We start from the raw sequence: 18900 nt of genomic DNA, 5'->3' as shown, positions 1-18900 counted from the left end.
TAAGGTGAGCATCTATCGACTTTCACTTGGGGCAAACTTCTGATAAAAACAACACAGAATTAAATTGAATTGAAATTCTGTTTTACTTGAAAACATGTGAGCAGTCTCTGAATTTCACCTCCAGGTTCTTCCCAGGATAAATGTATCAGTCAGCTTTCTGTAAGTTCAGAGTGGGTCATCCAAGTTTCCAGATAAAGTAATTAAAGCCAGAGGGAAGGAGTGCTGTATTATGAGTCCCTCACACAAGCAATAAATTTATTTAACCTAGTACTCAGTGGATGGATACTTGGATTATTTTAAACTTTTTTCTTTTATAAGCAATGCCATGTTTATCTTCCTTATAGCTAAATCAACGTATACATACTCAATTATTATTTCCTTAAAATAAATCCCCAGAAATAAAATCACTGGGTGGTCAAAAGGCATATTTTTTTAAAGCTTTGAACATGTTCTCAAATTTCTCTGCAGAATACTAATTGAATGTGTCCTCATAGCTGCTGTGTATGAGAATGCCCACTTCCCCTCGTTTGGTATTATCCCTTGCACCCACCTTAGAGACCTGGGAGACCTAGCTTGAGAGCCCCTCATCATGTGCTGGGTCTGATGCTCCCTCCTACTCTATTGCAGGCATTCTTCCTGTTCCAAAGTTGAATGTCTTCACTCCCTCACAGGCAAGCTTTTATCTAGATTGTACTGAGAGTTCAAATCCATCTTCCTCCCAGAGCCCTTTCCAGAATGAATGAGACAATGTCCATGAAAGCAGTCACATATTGCTCATCTGATATTAGTATCAGGATTTTTATTAACTAGCTCTTTCACCCCACAAATATTTTTCCTGATCCAGCTTTTCCTAGCTGGCTTTCGACATCAATATACGGATATATTTTTGTGGTACATGCATATATATTTGTTCTTTCTGTTAGACTGTTTATTCTTCTAAGCCGTATAGCACAGTGGTTAGGAGCACAGACACTGAAGCCAGATTTTGCCACTTTAACTAGTCATGTCAAGTTAACAAAACCTCTCTGAGACGTAGTGTCTTTATCCATGGTCTGATAATAGTATCGACACTTAATATATATAAAGTGCCAGAACAGTGTCTGGCATATAGAAATCTTTCAGTAAGCATTTGCTATTACTATTATTAAAGAAAAGGATAATTTTTGCCATATTCTCAATGACTGTGGTGGTGATGACAGTGAAAATGATACCTTACCTCTGCATGAGTAAGTTACATACATTCAATACTCATTTCGACATTCAACATATGCTTACTCCCCAAAGGAAACCATAACCCTCTCTCTCATATAATTCCCTAGCAGGCTCTCTCTCAGACTAGAGAATGCTTCTTACCCTTGTTTAGTAACCCCACAGGCTTTCAGTGACCTTCCAGATGACCAGGCTTCAATGGGTGTCCCACTCCAGCTAGAGGAGATTAATCCAATGGGATAATGCAGAGTGTCATACAGAAGACGCCCAAAGAGCCAGCACACTGCTGACATGTACTTGAACTGTTCATGGCCTAAGTTTTCTGTCATAGAAATAGTTAAAGAAAAAGAGTCAGGGAAAAAATATATGGATACAAACTGCAGCTACTAGATGGGTCTAGGTGAGAAGGATCGTCTCTTCTGTTCCTTTCTAAGACCTTTCAAAAGCAGGATAAGACTGAGAGGCACTGAAATGTATAGTATTGAGACCAACATACTTGGCCTTGGTCTATTACCTCCTTCAAAAGATTCTAAGGAAAATCTTTTCCAAAGTGGAAAACTATAGCCCTACTGGGTCCAATCTAATTAGATAACTTTTTCCAGTTACAGCCAGAAAGATGTGACAACAGAAGAAGAGGCAGGAGAGATTCTCAATGTGGGAGAGATTTTACCCTGAATGCCATTTCCCAGACATCTGCCTTGACTCACCTCTTTCAGGTTATGACTGGAATGTTGCATTTCTCAGTTGGGACTTCCCTGGCCACTGTGAATTACAAACCACTACCCATCCCACCACCCACACTCCTTCCCTATTGCCTCCCTTCCCTGATGTATTTCATTTATTTTTGTCTCATTAGCACATACCACCATCTAACCTATTCCATGGTATCTAAATTTATTCAGTCTCTGAGAGCAGAGTATGAAAAAGAGTTCAGGTAGCACAGTAATACATTATCCAAATCTGATTAAGTACTAAGTTTTATATCAGCAGTCCCTAGCCTTTTTGGTATCAGGGAACGGTTTCATGGAAGATAATTTTTCCATGGACAGAGGGAGGGTAGGGATCATCAGGCATTAGATTCTCTTAAGGAGCATGCAATCTAGGTCCCTCACATACACAGTTCACAATAGGGTTTGCGCTCCCATCAGAATCTGACACCATCCTTGATCTCATAGCAGACAATGCTCCATTGGTCTGCCACTCACCTCCTGCAGTGTGGCCCTGTTCTAGGGACCCCTGTTTTAGATAACATACAGTAAAAGTTCATAGAGCAAAGGATTCATCCGAAAATCTTCACTCAGTTCCTGAGCTCTTTTACAGGGAGAGTTCAGATAAAGACTGGATAGTATCAGATACTTGGTATATAATTTACTAACTTTATTATTCCTCTTCTATATTCCCGCACACTAGACCACAAGCTCCATGAGGGCAGGTATTCTTCCCTGTATTATTTACTATTCTACCCTCAGCACTTAGAACAGTACCTACCATATATAGGCACTCAAATGTTTACTGATGAATTAACACTTGAAAATGTAGGAGCGATCTGACACCACCAAAGAAAAGCACATGCAGACAAAAAAGAAAAGCGCCCAGAAAGAATACAAGGGTCACATCTGAAGAAAGGGATTGAAGAAGCAAAGAAACAGAAAACGAGAAGACAGAAAAGAACCAGGAAAAAGAAGTACCATGCAAGCTAGTAGGGAAATATGCAAATTTTAAAAGAAGCAGCCCATGATGTCAAATGCTGCAGAGGTCTTCAGGTTTGTAATTAGAAGTACAGTAGTGACCTTGAGGTGAACAAATGATTGAGGTGAAAGCAGAAGCCAGATTACAAAGGGTTAAAGAGTGAACATATGAAGAGGCAGTAAAAAGAATTTAAACAAAAAATGTTCTAGAAAGGTTTAACAAAGCAAAGGAGAGAAATGCAGCATCTGAGAAGGGTGTTTGTTAGGTTCAGCTTTGTTTTGTTTTGTTTTGTTAGAATAAAGGAAAGGCTAAACTCAGGGAAAAGGGACTGTGTCTGTTTAGTCACTGGTGTGTTTTGGGGGCCCAGCACAGAGCTTGACACAGAGTTGGCATGAAACAAAATGTCCCATGCTGACTGGACTAAGGGATAAAAGAAGGCTCTGAAGGAAGTAAGAGCCTGAATCAGAGTAAGCCCTGAAAAGAGACCAGTCAGTTATCTTCAGACACAGAAATAAAGGAAAAAAGAGAAAAAGAGAATATAGAGTGAAGGCACTGGAGAGATACTGGCAGAACTCATGCTAAAGGGCCTCAATATGTTCACTAAAGCTGTGGAAGAAAGGGTCATTTCCCCATAGCAAGGGGGAAAACTCACTGGTAGAGACTTGGGAAGCAATATGAAATAGTCACCATCAGGAATGGGATGGAGAGTCGATAAGAAAGGAATAAAAGAATTGATTAATAATAAATAGGCAGATATGAACCAAATTCAGGCTTATAGATTCCACTTGGGGAGCTAACTTGTTATAAGAGATGGCACATATTTAAGCAATCACATACCTGAGGTGGGCTTAGACCATTTCAAGTCAACCGCAACAAGGTCCTTCAGTTCCTGCTGTGCCCGATTGAGAGAGACGGACAGGATACGGACAGACTGATAGGCAGCAGTGTTAGACAACTCCTCTGTAGCATTAAATATCTAGAAGAGAAACTGAAATGTCATTTAACCTAGTGGGTGGTGAGCTAGCCTGATCCCTCTTAATAAACGTCACTAATACTCTGAATTCCTTCTGAGCCTTCACAAAATGAATAACCAAAACCAGTGGGCTGAACTGGTTCACCTTGATCCACTTTGACCAACAGAAATCATGATAAATCATGTTCCCAAAAAGGGCAGGCATATAATGAAACCTGTAATCCTAAGGAGCAGGTATACATTAGTCAAGAAGAGTTGTAAAGTAATTTAAGCTAGAGAATATTGACTATCAATTAGAACACTGTGATATCTTGAAACTAAAACACCTCTATTCTGAAAATGTATATGATAATGTAACCCATGGCAATTGACTTATTTTTTAAATGGTGCTTGGGAGCCTTCATGGAACCAAAAAGGCCTTGGGGAGGTAGGTTTAATCCATACCATACAAGAGAAGTGTGTTCAAAAGAAACATAGCTGAGAAATGATGGTTTACAACATACTAAAATCAGTCTCAAAATGCTTATACAGTTGTCCAGGACCACCTCTCCCCAGGATACCAAAATCTGTGCATACTCAAGTTCCTAGTATAAAATCACATATTTGCATATACCTACAAACACCTTCCTGTATACTTTAAATCATCTCTAGATTATGTATAATACCTAATATGATGTAAATGCTATGTAAATAGTTGTTATACAGGTTAAGCATTCGTAATCCAAAAGTCTAAACCCCAACATGCTCCAAAATCTGAAACTTTTTAAGTGCCAACATGATGCCGAGTAGAAAATTCCACATATAAGTATTTAACATAGACTTTTTTCATGCACAAAATGATTAAAAATCTTATATTAAAAAAAAACCTTCAGACTATGTGTATAAGGTATATATGAAACAATTTAATTTCACATTTTGACCAGGGTCTCATCCCAAAGATATCTGATTATGTATATGCAAATATTCCAAAATCCAAAAAACTCTGAAATTCGAAACACTTCTGGTCCCAAACATTTCAGATAAGGCATATTCAACCTGCACTATATTGTTTTTTAAAATTTGTACTTTTAAAATTTTGTATTTTTAATCGATTTTTTTCAAATATTTTATATCCATAGATATGCAATTCATAAATACAGAAAGCTGACTATATTCTCTTCTCAGTCCTGGTTAATCACCAAAGCAAAGCAGGGAAGGTATGGTGGTTTGAAAGGTGGTATTCAGGGTAGAAGAGTCCTCAAGGAATTAAACCAAAAAAAGGGTCCACCCAAAGACAAATCACGTTTTCCCAAATCACTTTATGAAGCCTCATCAGTTGCCTAGATTATGAAAAGAGTGGCTTAGAGTTTTTCTGGACAAGATTGTATGTTCTATATGAAGTAGTTTCTTTGTTATCCTATTTAGCATCATTCCTATATGAGTTTAAGCACAAGTGTTTTTTCCTTTAAACTTGATTTTTTTTAAGTTACGTTTTTTCTTTTATTTTAAAAAAAGAATATATCAGAAATATGTTGCTTTGCTTTTTTGAGTGTGTTTTTTCCTTGAGTCCTCACTATCCCCCAGACTAGTCCAGCTTCTCCCAAAACAAAGGGCTAGCAGGAGCCTCAGAAAGCCCAGTTACCTTTCGCCTCAGGGAACAAGCGCCCCAGCTGAGTTGGACTGCCACAGCAAGAGACACAGGAGGCTGCATACTTTCCATTGGCCGCTGGCCACAGAGCGAGCGTGCAGCTGGCTCGCTTTCCCTCCCACCCACCACAGAGAATACAGCTGGGCCTCCAGCCACGGTGTAAGAGAAATGCTGGAGCAGTCAGGGTGCCCACACAGAGCACTTCACTGAAATATGCTGGACCTTTGGACTTGCCACTAAGCCTGCTGCACCCAATAATTTGGCCAGATGCAAACAGAATGGCTCTTTTAGTCACAATGGGAGCCACAATCTGAAATGCTCCCTAGGTAGCAACAGTTCTAGCCTATCAGTGTTACTGGTCTTCCCACTACCAGAACAGAGATTATAAATGATCTAGGGAAAATTCCATATAAAATCCAGACCTGTTTGTTCAGAATCTTACCTGGCAAGTTTAATGTAAACATTAAAGAGTAAGAACAGGCTAATGCACTCACAGTATATTCTGGCAGGAAAATTGTTTTTCAGCAGCAAGTACCTGTAAAAAGTCGCCTCCCTTAAAATTCAGTTCTGCACTAAGCACTATGAGCCTATGTTGCTTCCATGGAAACAGTGGATGAACTGCTTTCATTCTCTCCACCCACACTAGCTTCCGCACTGACTGGGAACTCAAGTGCCTCATGGCAGTGAGACACCAGCTTCGGGAGGCAGTTTGGGAGAACATCTACTTGTCTTTTAGACCCGTTGCTAGTATTGTAGAGTATTGCAAGGCCAAAAGAGTCAGGATGGTTGGCATTCTTCTATATTGTTACCAGCACATGGAAATGGATCCAAAACATTAGCTGAAAACTCCCAGTTTCAAATTCACATTTGTGTATTATTTCAAGTCCAAACTTTAAAGACACAAAAAGTGTTAACAAAAATGGGGGTGGGGACAATTCCTGCTATATCTGACAATGCAATGACAATTACTTCTGAAATTGGAATCCTTTCCCAATATCACTAGGCCTTTTTGATGGAAGCATTTCCTCTGGGACATTGGCAGCAAATTTAGGAATAAAGAGATTTCAGGAAGATTTTCATTTAAATGACACTTGGTTTCCCTGCTGATGAAAGGGGAAGCCTTATCCATCTGCTGAGATCAGATTTCATCTCATCAAACACCTCAGTGTAATTATTTTTCTACCAAGTATTTAAATGAGGATGTAAATGAATACTAAGGTATTTGAAGTCATTAACGCCGCTGAGGCTGAGAGAGAGCACTGCTGCCTCTCTAGAGACCCGACCGTTCACCATCAAAGCAGCTGCTCACCGGTGTTCATTTTGTAACCTTTATACCACATTCTTGAATTAATGAAGACACGTCAAGAATCTATTTCCTCAGAGAATCTTGGCATGGGGTCCGAGTGGGGGAGCAAGACAGACATATGAATGTGTGTCTGTGTGTGTATGTATATACAGACAAACACTGAATGACACAAAGACACTTTATTTACTTAAAAGAATTTGGGGATTCTGTAAGTGATTTTACCTTTTGCTATGGTAGAAGCAGCTCTAGTTGAGATGACTATTTAAAAAGCCAGCCATCACAACTCCTGTGAATCTTTTATTGTAATGTGGTACCAGTCCTTCTCTTCTGGATCTTAATTTCTCCACTTGTAAAGCAGGAACGTGGGGAGTCCCAAGATATTGAAAAATGGGTTTCCCTGGCTGACATTGGCCATCTTTTTCTGAGCCTAACTAGAAATATCCAAGTCTTAAGACCTACCCTGACTTAGGAGGCGACAGATGAACATTTAGACTTTTCTCCATTTATAAACATCTCACTCAGTGTTATAAATAACATTCAATTTTAAAATTCCACTTTACCCTAACAACAAGATGGGCATACAATCTGCCATTCCCTTCACTTGAATGTGAAGAGTGGTAGGTTATAGTGGAAATCTTATCTCCTCAGAAAAGTCACATGAAAGAAAGGAAGTAGAAAGAAAAACAGACATTGTGTGTGTGTGTGTGTGTGTGTGTGTGTGTGTGTGTGTGTGTGTGTGTGTATGTGTGTGTCTGTGTGGGTGTGGGGGTGTGTGTGTGTGTGTGTTAAGAGTCTGTAGGGGAAAAGGAGCAAAAGGAATAAAGAGAAAGTCATATAGGGCATCCTTTTGATCAAAATAAGGTTCTATAAACTGATAAGAGACTAGAAAACTTGGCTTTTGGTACTGTCAGCACCTAAAATGTTGTCTTGCAAACTAAGTACGTGATTTAAAACCAAAAAAAAAACACCTGAATATTTCACATGAAATCTTTTTTCTATTCCCCTCTATTTCAGCACTTACAGCTCTAGCTTAATACAGAAAATGTTCAGGGTAAATTCTAGGCAGAAAGAATGTGTTTACTCATAAGAATCAAAATCTGATTTAGCTTGACAGGAAATGGGATGGGATCCCCTGGCATAGGCTGCTATTGAGAAAGTGACTATATAGATACAAACAGATCTGGTTGATGCCTTGCTGTGCAAACAGGAAACTGCAATTAAAGCATTAAGAAAAGTACTGTTTTCCTTTCCTTACTGAGTTAACAGCAATTGCACTTCTATACAAAACCATTCCTTCTATCAACAGATAACACTTCAATTGTGCTTCCATTGACTTATGCTAAAAAAGTCCAGTCAAAGTTCATTTTAATAAATACTTCAATTTCAAAAGCTTCCATATATTTAAGTAAGGCAGAAAATAAAAGTAAATAAAATACTGATTAGGAAGACTTCAATACAAGAATTTAGATTCTGAATCAGAAAACTAATGATGAAATGAAGTAGGTATGTCCAGAGTAAGATCATTTTAGTACCATTATTTAGTAATAGATTATAAAAAGAAAAAAAGAAGAAGAAACCATAAGGAATAAAAGCAATAGGAGCAAAGCAAGAAATCATAAAAGTTTTGAAAAAAAGAAATGATTGAAATCATGGTCTAGTTGTAGAGATTTTTAAATCTCAAATTTAATTATTTATCAAGATGGAGAAGTGGATAATGAAAAAAAGAAAATAAAAACTAACTTGAGAAAAAGCTCAGTTTTGGAGAAAGTACTAGAGAAAACTGTAATCTTTCAAAGTTCTTAACCTATAAAGGAAACAAATCAAAGAATACTAGTGCTAATCAATAACTAATGATTTAACCAATAACTTACCTCTTATGGTAGTTAAATCAAATTCATACATTCAAAGCACTTATAACAGATTCTATACATAATAGTAAGTACTCAGGAAACAGAAACAGCCCCCTTTTGTCCTTGTTGCCCCCTCCTCCTCCTCTTTTTCTTCATCATCACCATCATCATCAACACTGTTTAGTTTTTGCTGAGACTCTGCAAATTACCTGTAACACAGTCATCCGCATGTTACTCTGTCCACTACAAAGCCAGACATCTCCAAATAACACATCATGAACTGTCAGAGAAAAGTTCATTCTCCTCAAAGTCTGTTGTGCCATCACTTCAAAAGGTCCACCAGCCTTCATAGGATCCAGTACCACCGTCCAGGTATCAGAGTGTGCTGAAATAGTAACAGGGCTCTAAGGAATTAATCAATCCATTAATTAAAATGAAATTAAAGCCAGTTGTATTCATTTGTGGCTATTCCCAGCCTCTGTGATAAACTGAATTCAAAGCTATGAGACTGGTCAAATTTCAAGCAAGAGGCTAGAACTAACAAGAGCAGCAGCATTTTTATCCTTAATCTGTACCAATCCCTCTTTACTTGTAACTAAAGCATTTACAAGAAAGATAAATTACCCAGTTGTAATCCTAAATGAGAACAGACAAAAATATACACACAGATTAAAATTCCAAGGAGTTTAATAGAAAACATAAAACAGAAATTCTTGTTACACTATTCAACTGTCAATATTACCATAATCTAATATTTTATTTTATTTTATTTTTTTATTTTTTTTTTAATTTTTTAATTTTTTATTTTTTTGAGTTGGAGTCTCCCTCTGACACCCAGACTGGAGTGCAATGGTCGCTCTCGGCCACTGCAGCCCCGACCTGCTATGCTCCGGCGATCCTTCCACCTCAGCCTTCCGAGTAGCTGGAACTACAGGCGCGCGCTACCACACCCGGTTGATTTTTTTTTTTTATTGTAGAGATGAGGTCTCGCCAAGTTGCCCAGGTGGGTCTTGAACCCGCGGGCTCAGGCAATTCACCCACCTCAGCCTCCCAAGGCACAGGATTACAGGCTGAGCCACCGAGCCCGGCTACCATAACCTAATATTTTAGATTTACATAGTACCCCAAACTTATTTGTAATTATCCAGTCAAACGTAAGCACAGATTAGAGAAAATCATTTATAATCTGAAACTTTGACTTACATGGTGGTATCAATTCCCTTGTTACCACTCCCCACCTCCTCCCATATTGCTAACAAGGAGTAAAACTACCAGTGTCTGGATTCCAACAACAAACTGGTGAGTGGAGAAATGGATACATCAAAAAGCAGTGGGAGGCATATAAATTAATCTCTCTGTGAAGAAGCTATTCCAATCTGCCCAATTAATTATTTACACAGTTATTTATAAGACTTAAGATTTTTGAACTCAATTAGGGAGACAAGAGACTATCCAAGACCCTATTTCAGGAATTCATAGCATATTCCTTAGGAACCACCCCCACTACCCTCCTGCTTCTTACCACTCACCAGACCACCCCTGCCAACATCACACTCACAAGCTTAAGGAAAATACCTTCAAAATGGCAAAATTATGTCCAGGAGAACCAAACAACATGAGCAAAGTTGATGAAACAAGAGTGAGAAAACACAAAGGAAATAAGAGAAATGAACATTTTGCAATAAATATTCTTGGCATTATGCCAAAGATATGAACTGATTTATAATTTGTACCCATCAGATCAATATAAATTCAAAGAGAAAGAATGATATGAACTGGAAATGGAGCATCATAAAGTTATTATACCCATGCTGTGAGAAAGAATAATTATAAAAATACCATCCAAGTGCCTACTCTGTCCTAGACACTGTGCAAAGTTCTTTCTAATCAGCAAGGGCTAAGCAGATGCATGTCCAAATACATGATGCATACATACACAACAGGTGATTAGTAAAAACTCAAATCATAAGGGATTGCTCAGAATCCTGGGGGAATGTCCAAAAACCCCAAAGCATCACAGAAAGGGTGCATGTTTGCTCCTCTTAAAAGCATAACCAATTGAGCTTGCTATTCCCAACCCTAAAAGGTTAATTAAATCCAAGACCAAATGTTCAGTATTGTTTTTATACCACCAATAGCCAGACATCAACATATTAAATGTATAATTCACCTAAACCAGAAAAATCACTGTTTTGGAAACAGTGGGCAGCTAGTACAGATTGTGTCGCACAGGTGTGATGTGCTCCGTATGGCTCATACTTCTGAGCAGGCAGACTCTCCAATCTGTCCCAACTACAGGCTTGCCAAGGTCTTTCCAGGCTTCCTGCACTGACATATCTTACTGGAGCTCTGTCCTTCTGCCACCAATATCACTCACTTATGATGGTGAGGTCAACTCCCAGAAAAACCTAGGACAGGACTATTTCTTGGCCTTTTACTACTATGCAATTTATTCCAACTCACTGCTGTTAATTGGGTATTTACACTTAGCCTCAATCCAGACAACATGGCTGGTGAAGAAAGCTTCCTTTATCAGAACTTCTGAAAAATGTTGCTACCCAGTAATAAAAAGACAATGCCCAATCTATTGGGGCAAAACATGGTAATACCAAACTACTGTAGCCAGAGGATGAGCCCCCTCTAGGACCTAAAGAGTCTGAAGAGACCTAGCCATCCAGACCTGAGCCTTATTCCCAAGAACTGTCTTCTCAGAGAAACCTCCTCAAAGATCTTGGAGAACTTCCTTCTCTGCTAGTCCTTAAATTCTTTTGGTTTCTAGCTTTTTTCCCCCTCTCTCAATTGATAAAAGATAAATAAGCTCTGAAAATAATGAGTGTTAAGAAATGTTGGCCAGCCTGTAATCCTGTGCTTTGGGAGGCTGAGGTCAGTGGACTGCCTGAGCCCGCGGGTTTGAGACTCGCCTGGACAACTTGGTGAGACCTCATCTCTACAATAAATCAAAAATTAGCTGGGCATGGTAGCGTGTGCCTGTAGTTCCAGCTACTTGGAAGCCTGAACGGAAGGATCGCCAGAGCCCAGCAGGTTGAGGCAGCAGTGGCTGGGAGCGGTCACTGCACTCCAGTCTGGGCAAGAGTGAGACTCCAACTCATAAAAAAAAAAAAAGAAAGAAATGTTGGCTTCCAGACAAGACAGGGGAAACCTGATGCACTACAGAGAGATTACTAATGGTCAAACTAACTCAGAAACAGTTCATTTAAAATAATAGGGATTTACTCTTATGTAAGCATATACAAAGGAAAGCAGCAGCTGTGAAGACTGCTTCTTAGTCCAAAGGCAAGGTTGGGATTATAAAGGCAAAAACCATCTTGTTTCACAAGGAGAATTGGTTAGTCCTTGGCCCGCCACTTCAGGACCAGATGGTTGAAGTGGAGCTCACCACAGGCCAATCAAGTTAAGAGTTTTCAGAAACTGTGTTGACCCATCAAGTCCATTAGCTTGAGCCCAAATAATAAACTTGATCTACTGACTATGAAGAGTTCAGCATCCAGCTGGTATTTGGCTGATCCTGATAGACTTTCTGAACAACACTTGCTCTGGATCCTCCTTCTGGACTCTAATCATTTGCTATCCTGTAACCTCTTTACTAGATCAGACCAGGCCTAGGTTTCTGTAAATTCTCACTTTCAGTGCATTCCAATCTCTGCTTCCTCATATTCTTTCTTCCCCGTTTTAGTAAAATTAATTTCCGTCCTTCATTATACAGCTACTTAGAGTGCTTACCATGTGCCAGGCACTCCACCAAGTAAATGGCAGAAAATAAAGCCATTCCTGGGTTACACTGACAAAGAAGCCATGCAAATTGACTACAGCTTTATATCTTCATGTCTGATGGTTAGCATGTCTGGTGGCCTATTTCTTATTGTTGCTCTTCTCTTCATATTCCAGCCAGAGGCATAATTAAAGAACACTCTATCTCTATTTTTTCTTCATCACCCAGATTAATTCCCATCTCAAAACAGGAAGAACAATCACAGGGAAAAAATGAAAATAATTTGTCTGGAGACATAATTAGTATAAAGTACTTTCTTGCTTTTTCTCTTTGCTATTCACATCAGATGTTAATTATTTTGCAGGTTATTGCGCCAAAATCTCAGCTGCCAAGAAGAGAAAAAGGAAAATTATCCAAGAACTTTCCCTTATCAAGAAGAAAAACCCAGAGATGAAAAAGTAGCCCTGTTCACTTCCACCCCACAGAACCCTGGCTTCTCACCAGCTGCAAGGTGGTTCACTGGTCTGTGGGAGTGGCTTGGAGGTAGAGAAGACCTTACTGCCTATGCTGCCCCTTACTGATCTGTATTTATTCTGTATCCTGAAGTTCTCTCTATCACCAAATATAAATACAAGGGGGGGGAAGTTTAAATACTCTTTTTACCAATAAAACTGTTCTGCAAGTTACTTAAACTGTAGCATGCTGTGGCAGACACATCTTAGGGTGACACCCCAAAGTCATGCCGTTATTTAATCTCCTCCCCTCAGATGCTGACAGAATCTGTGATTTGCTTTCAGCCCATAGAAAATGGCAAAGGGGATGAGATGTTGCTCCCATGATTAGATTATGTTATATGGAAAAGATGAAGGGATTTGGCAGGCATGATTTGTAGACTGATTCTCCCTAATTGATTGACTTTAAGGTAGCAAAAGGGGAGAATATCCTGAGTTGGCCTGCCTAATAAGGAGAGCCCTTTCAAAAAGTGTCCAGAGGTCAGAAATCTGAAGTAGTAAACATGCTACCTTGAATTCGAAACCACAAGTAAATGAATTCTGCCACCAACCAAAGGGAGTTGAGAAACAGCTTTCTACTTGTACCTCCAGATGAGAACACAACGGGGCCAACAGCTTGACTATAGCCTGGTGGGACCCTTAGCAGAGAACCCAGCAAAACCATGGCCAGACTTCAGATTTACAGAATTATGAGATAGTAAAAATGTGTTGTTTTATGCACCTATGTTCATGGTAATTTGTTATACAAAACGAGTACCCTTGTTACCAATGCAACCAGGGGCAGGGAGGGTTTTAGTCATTTTTGTATTTTTCTAAGTTATAGAACATATATATCTATTTACCTAAATCATAATGACAAATACAGACAGACACACCCTCATACCTACACATATCCCCATCCATGTATGTCACAGTGAGAGGATATACCCTATCTTCCCTGATTTTATTCCTTGTGTCTGAAAGAATCATCATGCATCATTTGACAACATGGTTTAAACCAACCCAGTAACTGACCATGGTCCCAATCATCCTTCAGGTTTCCAGTGTCAGTCTACTGTACAAAACTTTACGTTGTTAAATCCTACTTTGTTCTGTGTACCGAGGGGATTATAGGTAATAAGTTAAATATTACCAGAAGTAGACAAAGTAGCAAGTAGAGGTAATCTGGCCAAAAATCTCAGTCTTCATCAAAATCTAAAATAGAAGTCCACCTTCCAATATCTTCCGTAGTGTCTCCTTTGAGAGACCTTTTCTTTTTTGCCCTGTGAAATGTCTACATGTGTACTTCTTTTATTCCAAATAGCACTTTGCCTATTTTGCTTCATGGGTGGAACAGAGCAAGATGCCCATTAGAGCAGGTTTGCACATCTCCATAAACTCAAATACCTTCCTTCTCTACCAGCAAATGTGGAAAGTCTGATAAATAGATCTACCATGCTCACCACCACCAATAACATCAACCCTTTTTCCTGTGAAAGTATCATCAATAGTCCATGAATCACTCAATTCCCTTAAGTTGCTGCTGGTTATTTTAACTCCAAATGATAAATCACTTTGCAGTGGAGCAGCTGGAGTATCACTTGAGCCTAAACTATTTCTGTGAAAAGACAGAATGAGGGAGTGAGTTCCTGAAAGATGGGCACTATTTGTATTCTTCTTTGCATTTTCCTAGGTTTCTTGCTCAGTGATTTATACTTAGTAAGCCCTCAATCGATGTTTATAAAATTGAACTCAAGATAAGTGAGCAGGTTCACAATCACTGTAAAGGAAAAGGGAAGCTCATTTCCTAATAATGACTTTTTATTCCACCTACCCTCCTGCTCATCTCTGCCCACCTCAATATTAATCCTGGAACAGGCATGAAGGGGGGAAAGACCTCTAAAAATAATACATGAGAGGTTTTTAAACTAAAATGCTATATAACATTATGTACCTTCTGTATCTATCTCTACAGTACTATGTAGTCTCTGCCTCCTAAATATTTACTAGTAATGTTAATTATTAGCACCAAAGAAATCCTATTTCTTATTTTAAAACCACAGCAGTTCTTTGGATTTCTAAATCAACATCATTTATTGAGAGTGCCACTATTTGTACACAATGCTCTCATTTCTAAGATAGACACAGAAAGCACTGCTAGTTCTTTGAATTCTTCTCTTTCAGTGTATCCTGCAAGATGCTGACAGCATTTAAATCCAACAGAGAACCATCTCAATCAGCTTAAGCCTCCCTTTAAGGTCTCTTAGATTTACCCAACAACACTCTTACCTTAAAACGTCTTGAAATCCAAGAATTAGAAGCACTTATTTGCATCTATGCCTGGCATATAGTATTTTAAAATGTTTACTGAATGGAAATGAATTATGGAGAGACTTCGCCAGGGTCTGGATCACTCTGGATTAGATCATCAGTTCTATACACTGATAAGTAACCAGGTAATCCTCTCTTTCAGGGACCAGTACAATTCCCACAAGCTTCCTTGTCGTGTGTGTGTGTGTGTGTGTGTGTGTGTGTGTGTGTGTGTGTGTGTATAGATATGCTAGCAATTGCTCAAACCACACACTTGTATATTAACTCCACCACCACCCAGTAACCTCCCCATCTCACTCTTACTTTCACATCCCATATATAGCTAGCTTTACCATATATAGTTACACATATATAGCAACTACATATATATATACAGCTACCTCTATGTCCCATATATAGCTACCTCTAAGTTCCAGCCCTGAGCATGGCTTTCTGCATTCTGTAACTTGTAGTTTTGCATTCTCTAGTCTTCTATATCTTTATCTCTTCTAGATAAAGACTCCTTTATAAGATCTCCCTGCTCACGAAAGCTGCTAATTCTCACATTCTTAAATATCCCCACAGCTACTCTCTGGAGCCAAGTCCTCATCACGTATTGCCTGGATATCATATTAGCCTGCGCACGAGTCCTACCACCTCTCTCTAACTAATCTCCAATCCATCTTCCACAGTGCTGCCAGAGGGGACTTTCTAAAATACCAAGCTGATTATGTTGTTTTGCTGTTTAAAATCTGTCAATTCAGAATAAAGTATACACTCCTTAGCAATGACAAACAAGCCTCCCTACCTTTCTAACCTACCTCCCACCATCCGCCCAGTCACATACCCCAGGGTTGCAGACCAACCAACCTGCCTGCCATTTCTCCAGTGATCCTTGTGCACTCATGCCTCCACGCCTTTGCTCAGGCTATTCCCTCTACCTGGTTTTCCCTACTCATCCTTCAAGATGAGTAGTCTTAGACTAAGCTAATAATCACTACTAAGCACTCCGATCGCACCCAGTCCTTCCTCACTGTAGGACCTATCACATTTCACTGTAATTGCTTATTATTTTTCTGTTTCTTCTCCTAACCTACAAGCTTCATTAAGGGAGGGGTCATATCTGTTTTGCTCATCACTGTATCACCTAGCATAGTCCCTGGCACATAGTAGGCACTCAATAGACATTTGATTGACTAACTAAATAACAACAATAGCAGTAACAATAATGACTGCTAAAACCAACTCAGCATTTATTGTATGCCAGGCACTGTTGTAAGTACTTTTCAAGTGTTAATTCATTTAATTCTCACAGTAATCCTATACATAGTATAACTATCCCTACTTTATAGATAAACTGTGACACAGAGAGATATTAAATAGCATGTCTAATGGTTACATAGTCATTAAGTGACAGAGTTAGGACCTAAACCCAGACAGTGAATTCAAGAGCCTAGGTTCTTAACTACTCCTCCCTATTGCCTCTCCTCTATATATAATTCAACTGGAATGTCACCTTTTGTGGGAACTTTCCTTTACCACCAAGTTTGAGTTAGATGTTGCTCTTCTGTATCCCATGACACTCCATATACACTTCCATCATAGCATTCATCACACTGTATTGTATTACTTGGTGTCTAATTCCATTATTCCATGAGCTCCTTGAGAATAGGGACTTTGACTCAGTCTTATTTTTCTTTGTATCTTTGGTGCCTAGCACACAATAAATACTCAAATAACTTGGATGGATGGATGGATGGATGGATGGATGGATGGATGGATGGATGAATGGATAACTTGAACTGGAGCACAAGCATGCATTTTCATATAATCCAGCAGGTGGCAGAAGAAGACAACAGCTGACTAGAGAATGAGCTGCCTTACCTTTCACACTGGTCACTTTCTTCATGATGGTTTTCTGACCTTGGCACAGGGTCACTGTCACTGTGGCACCAGGTGTACCAAAGCCCCATATCACTGCCCCAGCAGGCTCCTTCTGCAGCACCATGTAATTATCGATGTATGAAGCAAAACGAAAACCAGTGCCTAAAAAATGTAGCAAACACTGAGGCGAGCATCATCGGGAGATTCAACACCAACTGGATCAGGTGAAACAGCAAGGAACATACAGTCTTTATACAAGAGAATGTTAATACACGCAGTCCTTTTAATCTTCCAAAACTAGATCTTATTCCTACTAATTAGGTAAGCAGCATAACAAGAACAGTTTCCAAAAATACACATCATGTACAAGATGACCACTGAAGAGAAATCAGAGATCCCGGGGCACCCAGCAAGTCTCCTCCCACCACTTAGTCTTAGTCTCTCTTTGCTCCCAGGTCTGGCCTTAATGCTGAGCTCACTCCCCCTAAATCACTAAAATGCTCCTTTCATGCACCCCACAGATGATGTTTATGAGAAAAATAAACCATTTTCTTCCTCTACTATCTATTACCACATCCACATCCATTCCTAATGATAGGAATAAAGGAGTCATGCCTCTCTCCTTTTTCTCCCTCTTTGTCTCTCCCTTTCCATACTACCGATGTCAACTTCCTTCAAGTAATTCCCCCATTATGCTTTTTTGACCACCCAGTGTACTGCACGAAAAATTCCAAATATGTACTTATAAATATCTGTGACAAGTCTGCTTCCTTCTCAGGTAAGTTCAGATAAATCAAGACACAAAAATAAAGTCAGTGAGAAACAGAAGGTCAACATGTCTCAACAAAGATCTTCTGTCACAATTTTACCCATTTCACAAGCTAAATTATACAAAAAGAGTAAGAGGAAGCACACTTAAAACTGGATTCTATTCTAGAAAGTCACTAACAAGACTGAATAAGAACTCACTTTAATGAGATCATTCCTATTTTTAACATCCAACCTATATGGATGTTAATAACAAACATCCACCCAAATTCTCAGGGAGTTCTTAATCAAAACTTAACAAAGGAAAAAAAAAATAAAACTTAAGTTATATCCCAATTTGAACAGAACAGACCCCCACCAAAAAAAAAACTTTAAAAGTTTAACAAAATTTAAAAATTTTTAAGGGTTTTAAACAAAAATGATAGACAGGAAAGAGAATCAGAACTAACAAGGCTGACATTTTCCTCCCTGGAAGCTACAACTGATGATGGCCCCTCAGGCTGTACTTAACAGGACAACACAGTTAATGAAGCCTCCTACACAGCTCTGTGGCCTATTTATCCTGCTCTTGGAATAACAGTCCAGTCCCTAAAAATCTTCAGCTCTCTCCCATGAGCTGGTTTGAACACGAAATATGCGCGACAATCGAAGATCACCCAAAAGGCCTGTTGGGCTGGAGATGCACAGCTACCATGAGCAAAATGCTCTAAGAAAAGACTACAACACCCCAGAATTGCATAAGCAGGTTGGCAGCCTGCTGGGGGAAGGGGGAGGCACATGTGTGGGAGGGCCTTGTCTTGGGTAGGTGCTTCATGTGGAACAAAAAAAAACCAAAAACCACAGACATAAATAAAAGCTAAGTAGAGAGAGAGTGGAGGTAGGGGAGTGGAGTGAAGAAAAAAACTGGCTGTTGCCAGCATATTTGTGTATGCAGGATAGCCCATAGATTAGGGGAAATACCTTTCCAAGTCAGTCTGTTTTCACCAACCTAGACTTACTGAACATCTCTGTAGATGACTCTATGCTGGGTTAAAGAATTTTAGAGATGGAAAGGATCTTTATA

General features: G+C 39.2%; 1 protein-coding gene across 1 annotated transcript in view; it reads right to left on the bottom strand.

The window, feature by feature from the left end:
- Window positions 1-18900, bottom strand: part of SIAE (sialic acid acetylesterase) — a 34541-nt gene that overhangs the window by 13530 nt on the left and 2111 nt on the right. Inside the window, exons 2-5 of the mRNA XM_008057841.2 lie at window positions 17070-17231; window positions 8864-9039; window positions 3736-3874; window positions 1354-1531 (exon numbers count right to left, since the gene is read on the bottom strand). Coding sequence (XP_008056032.1) covers window positions 1354-1531; window positions 3736-3874; window positions 8864-9039; window positions 17070-17231 — 655 coding nt within the window. The remainder of the gene's footprint in view (window positions 1-1353; window positions 1532-3735; window positions 3875-8863; window positions 9040-17069; window positions 17232-18900) is intronic.

Source organism: Carlito syrichta, unplaced genomic scaffold (assembly GCF_000164805.1).
Source record: "Carlito syrichta isolate Samal-C Ts95f unplaced genomic scaffold, Tarsius_syrichta-2.0.1 Scaffold303139, whole genome shotgun sequence".
Taxonomy (NCBI): domain Eukaryota; kingdom Metazoa; phylum Chordata; class Mammalia; order Primates; family Tarsiidae; genus Carlito; species Carlito syrichta.
Note: the sequence above shows the minus strand (reverse complement) of the source record. Positions and strands in the feature narration are given on the sequence as shown.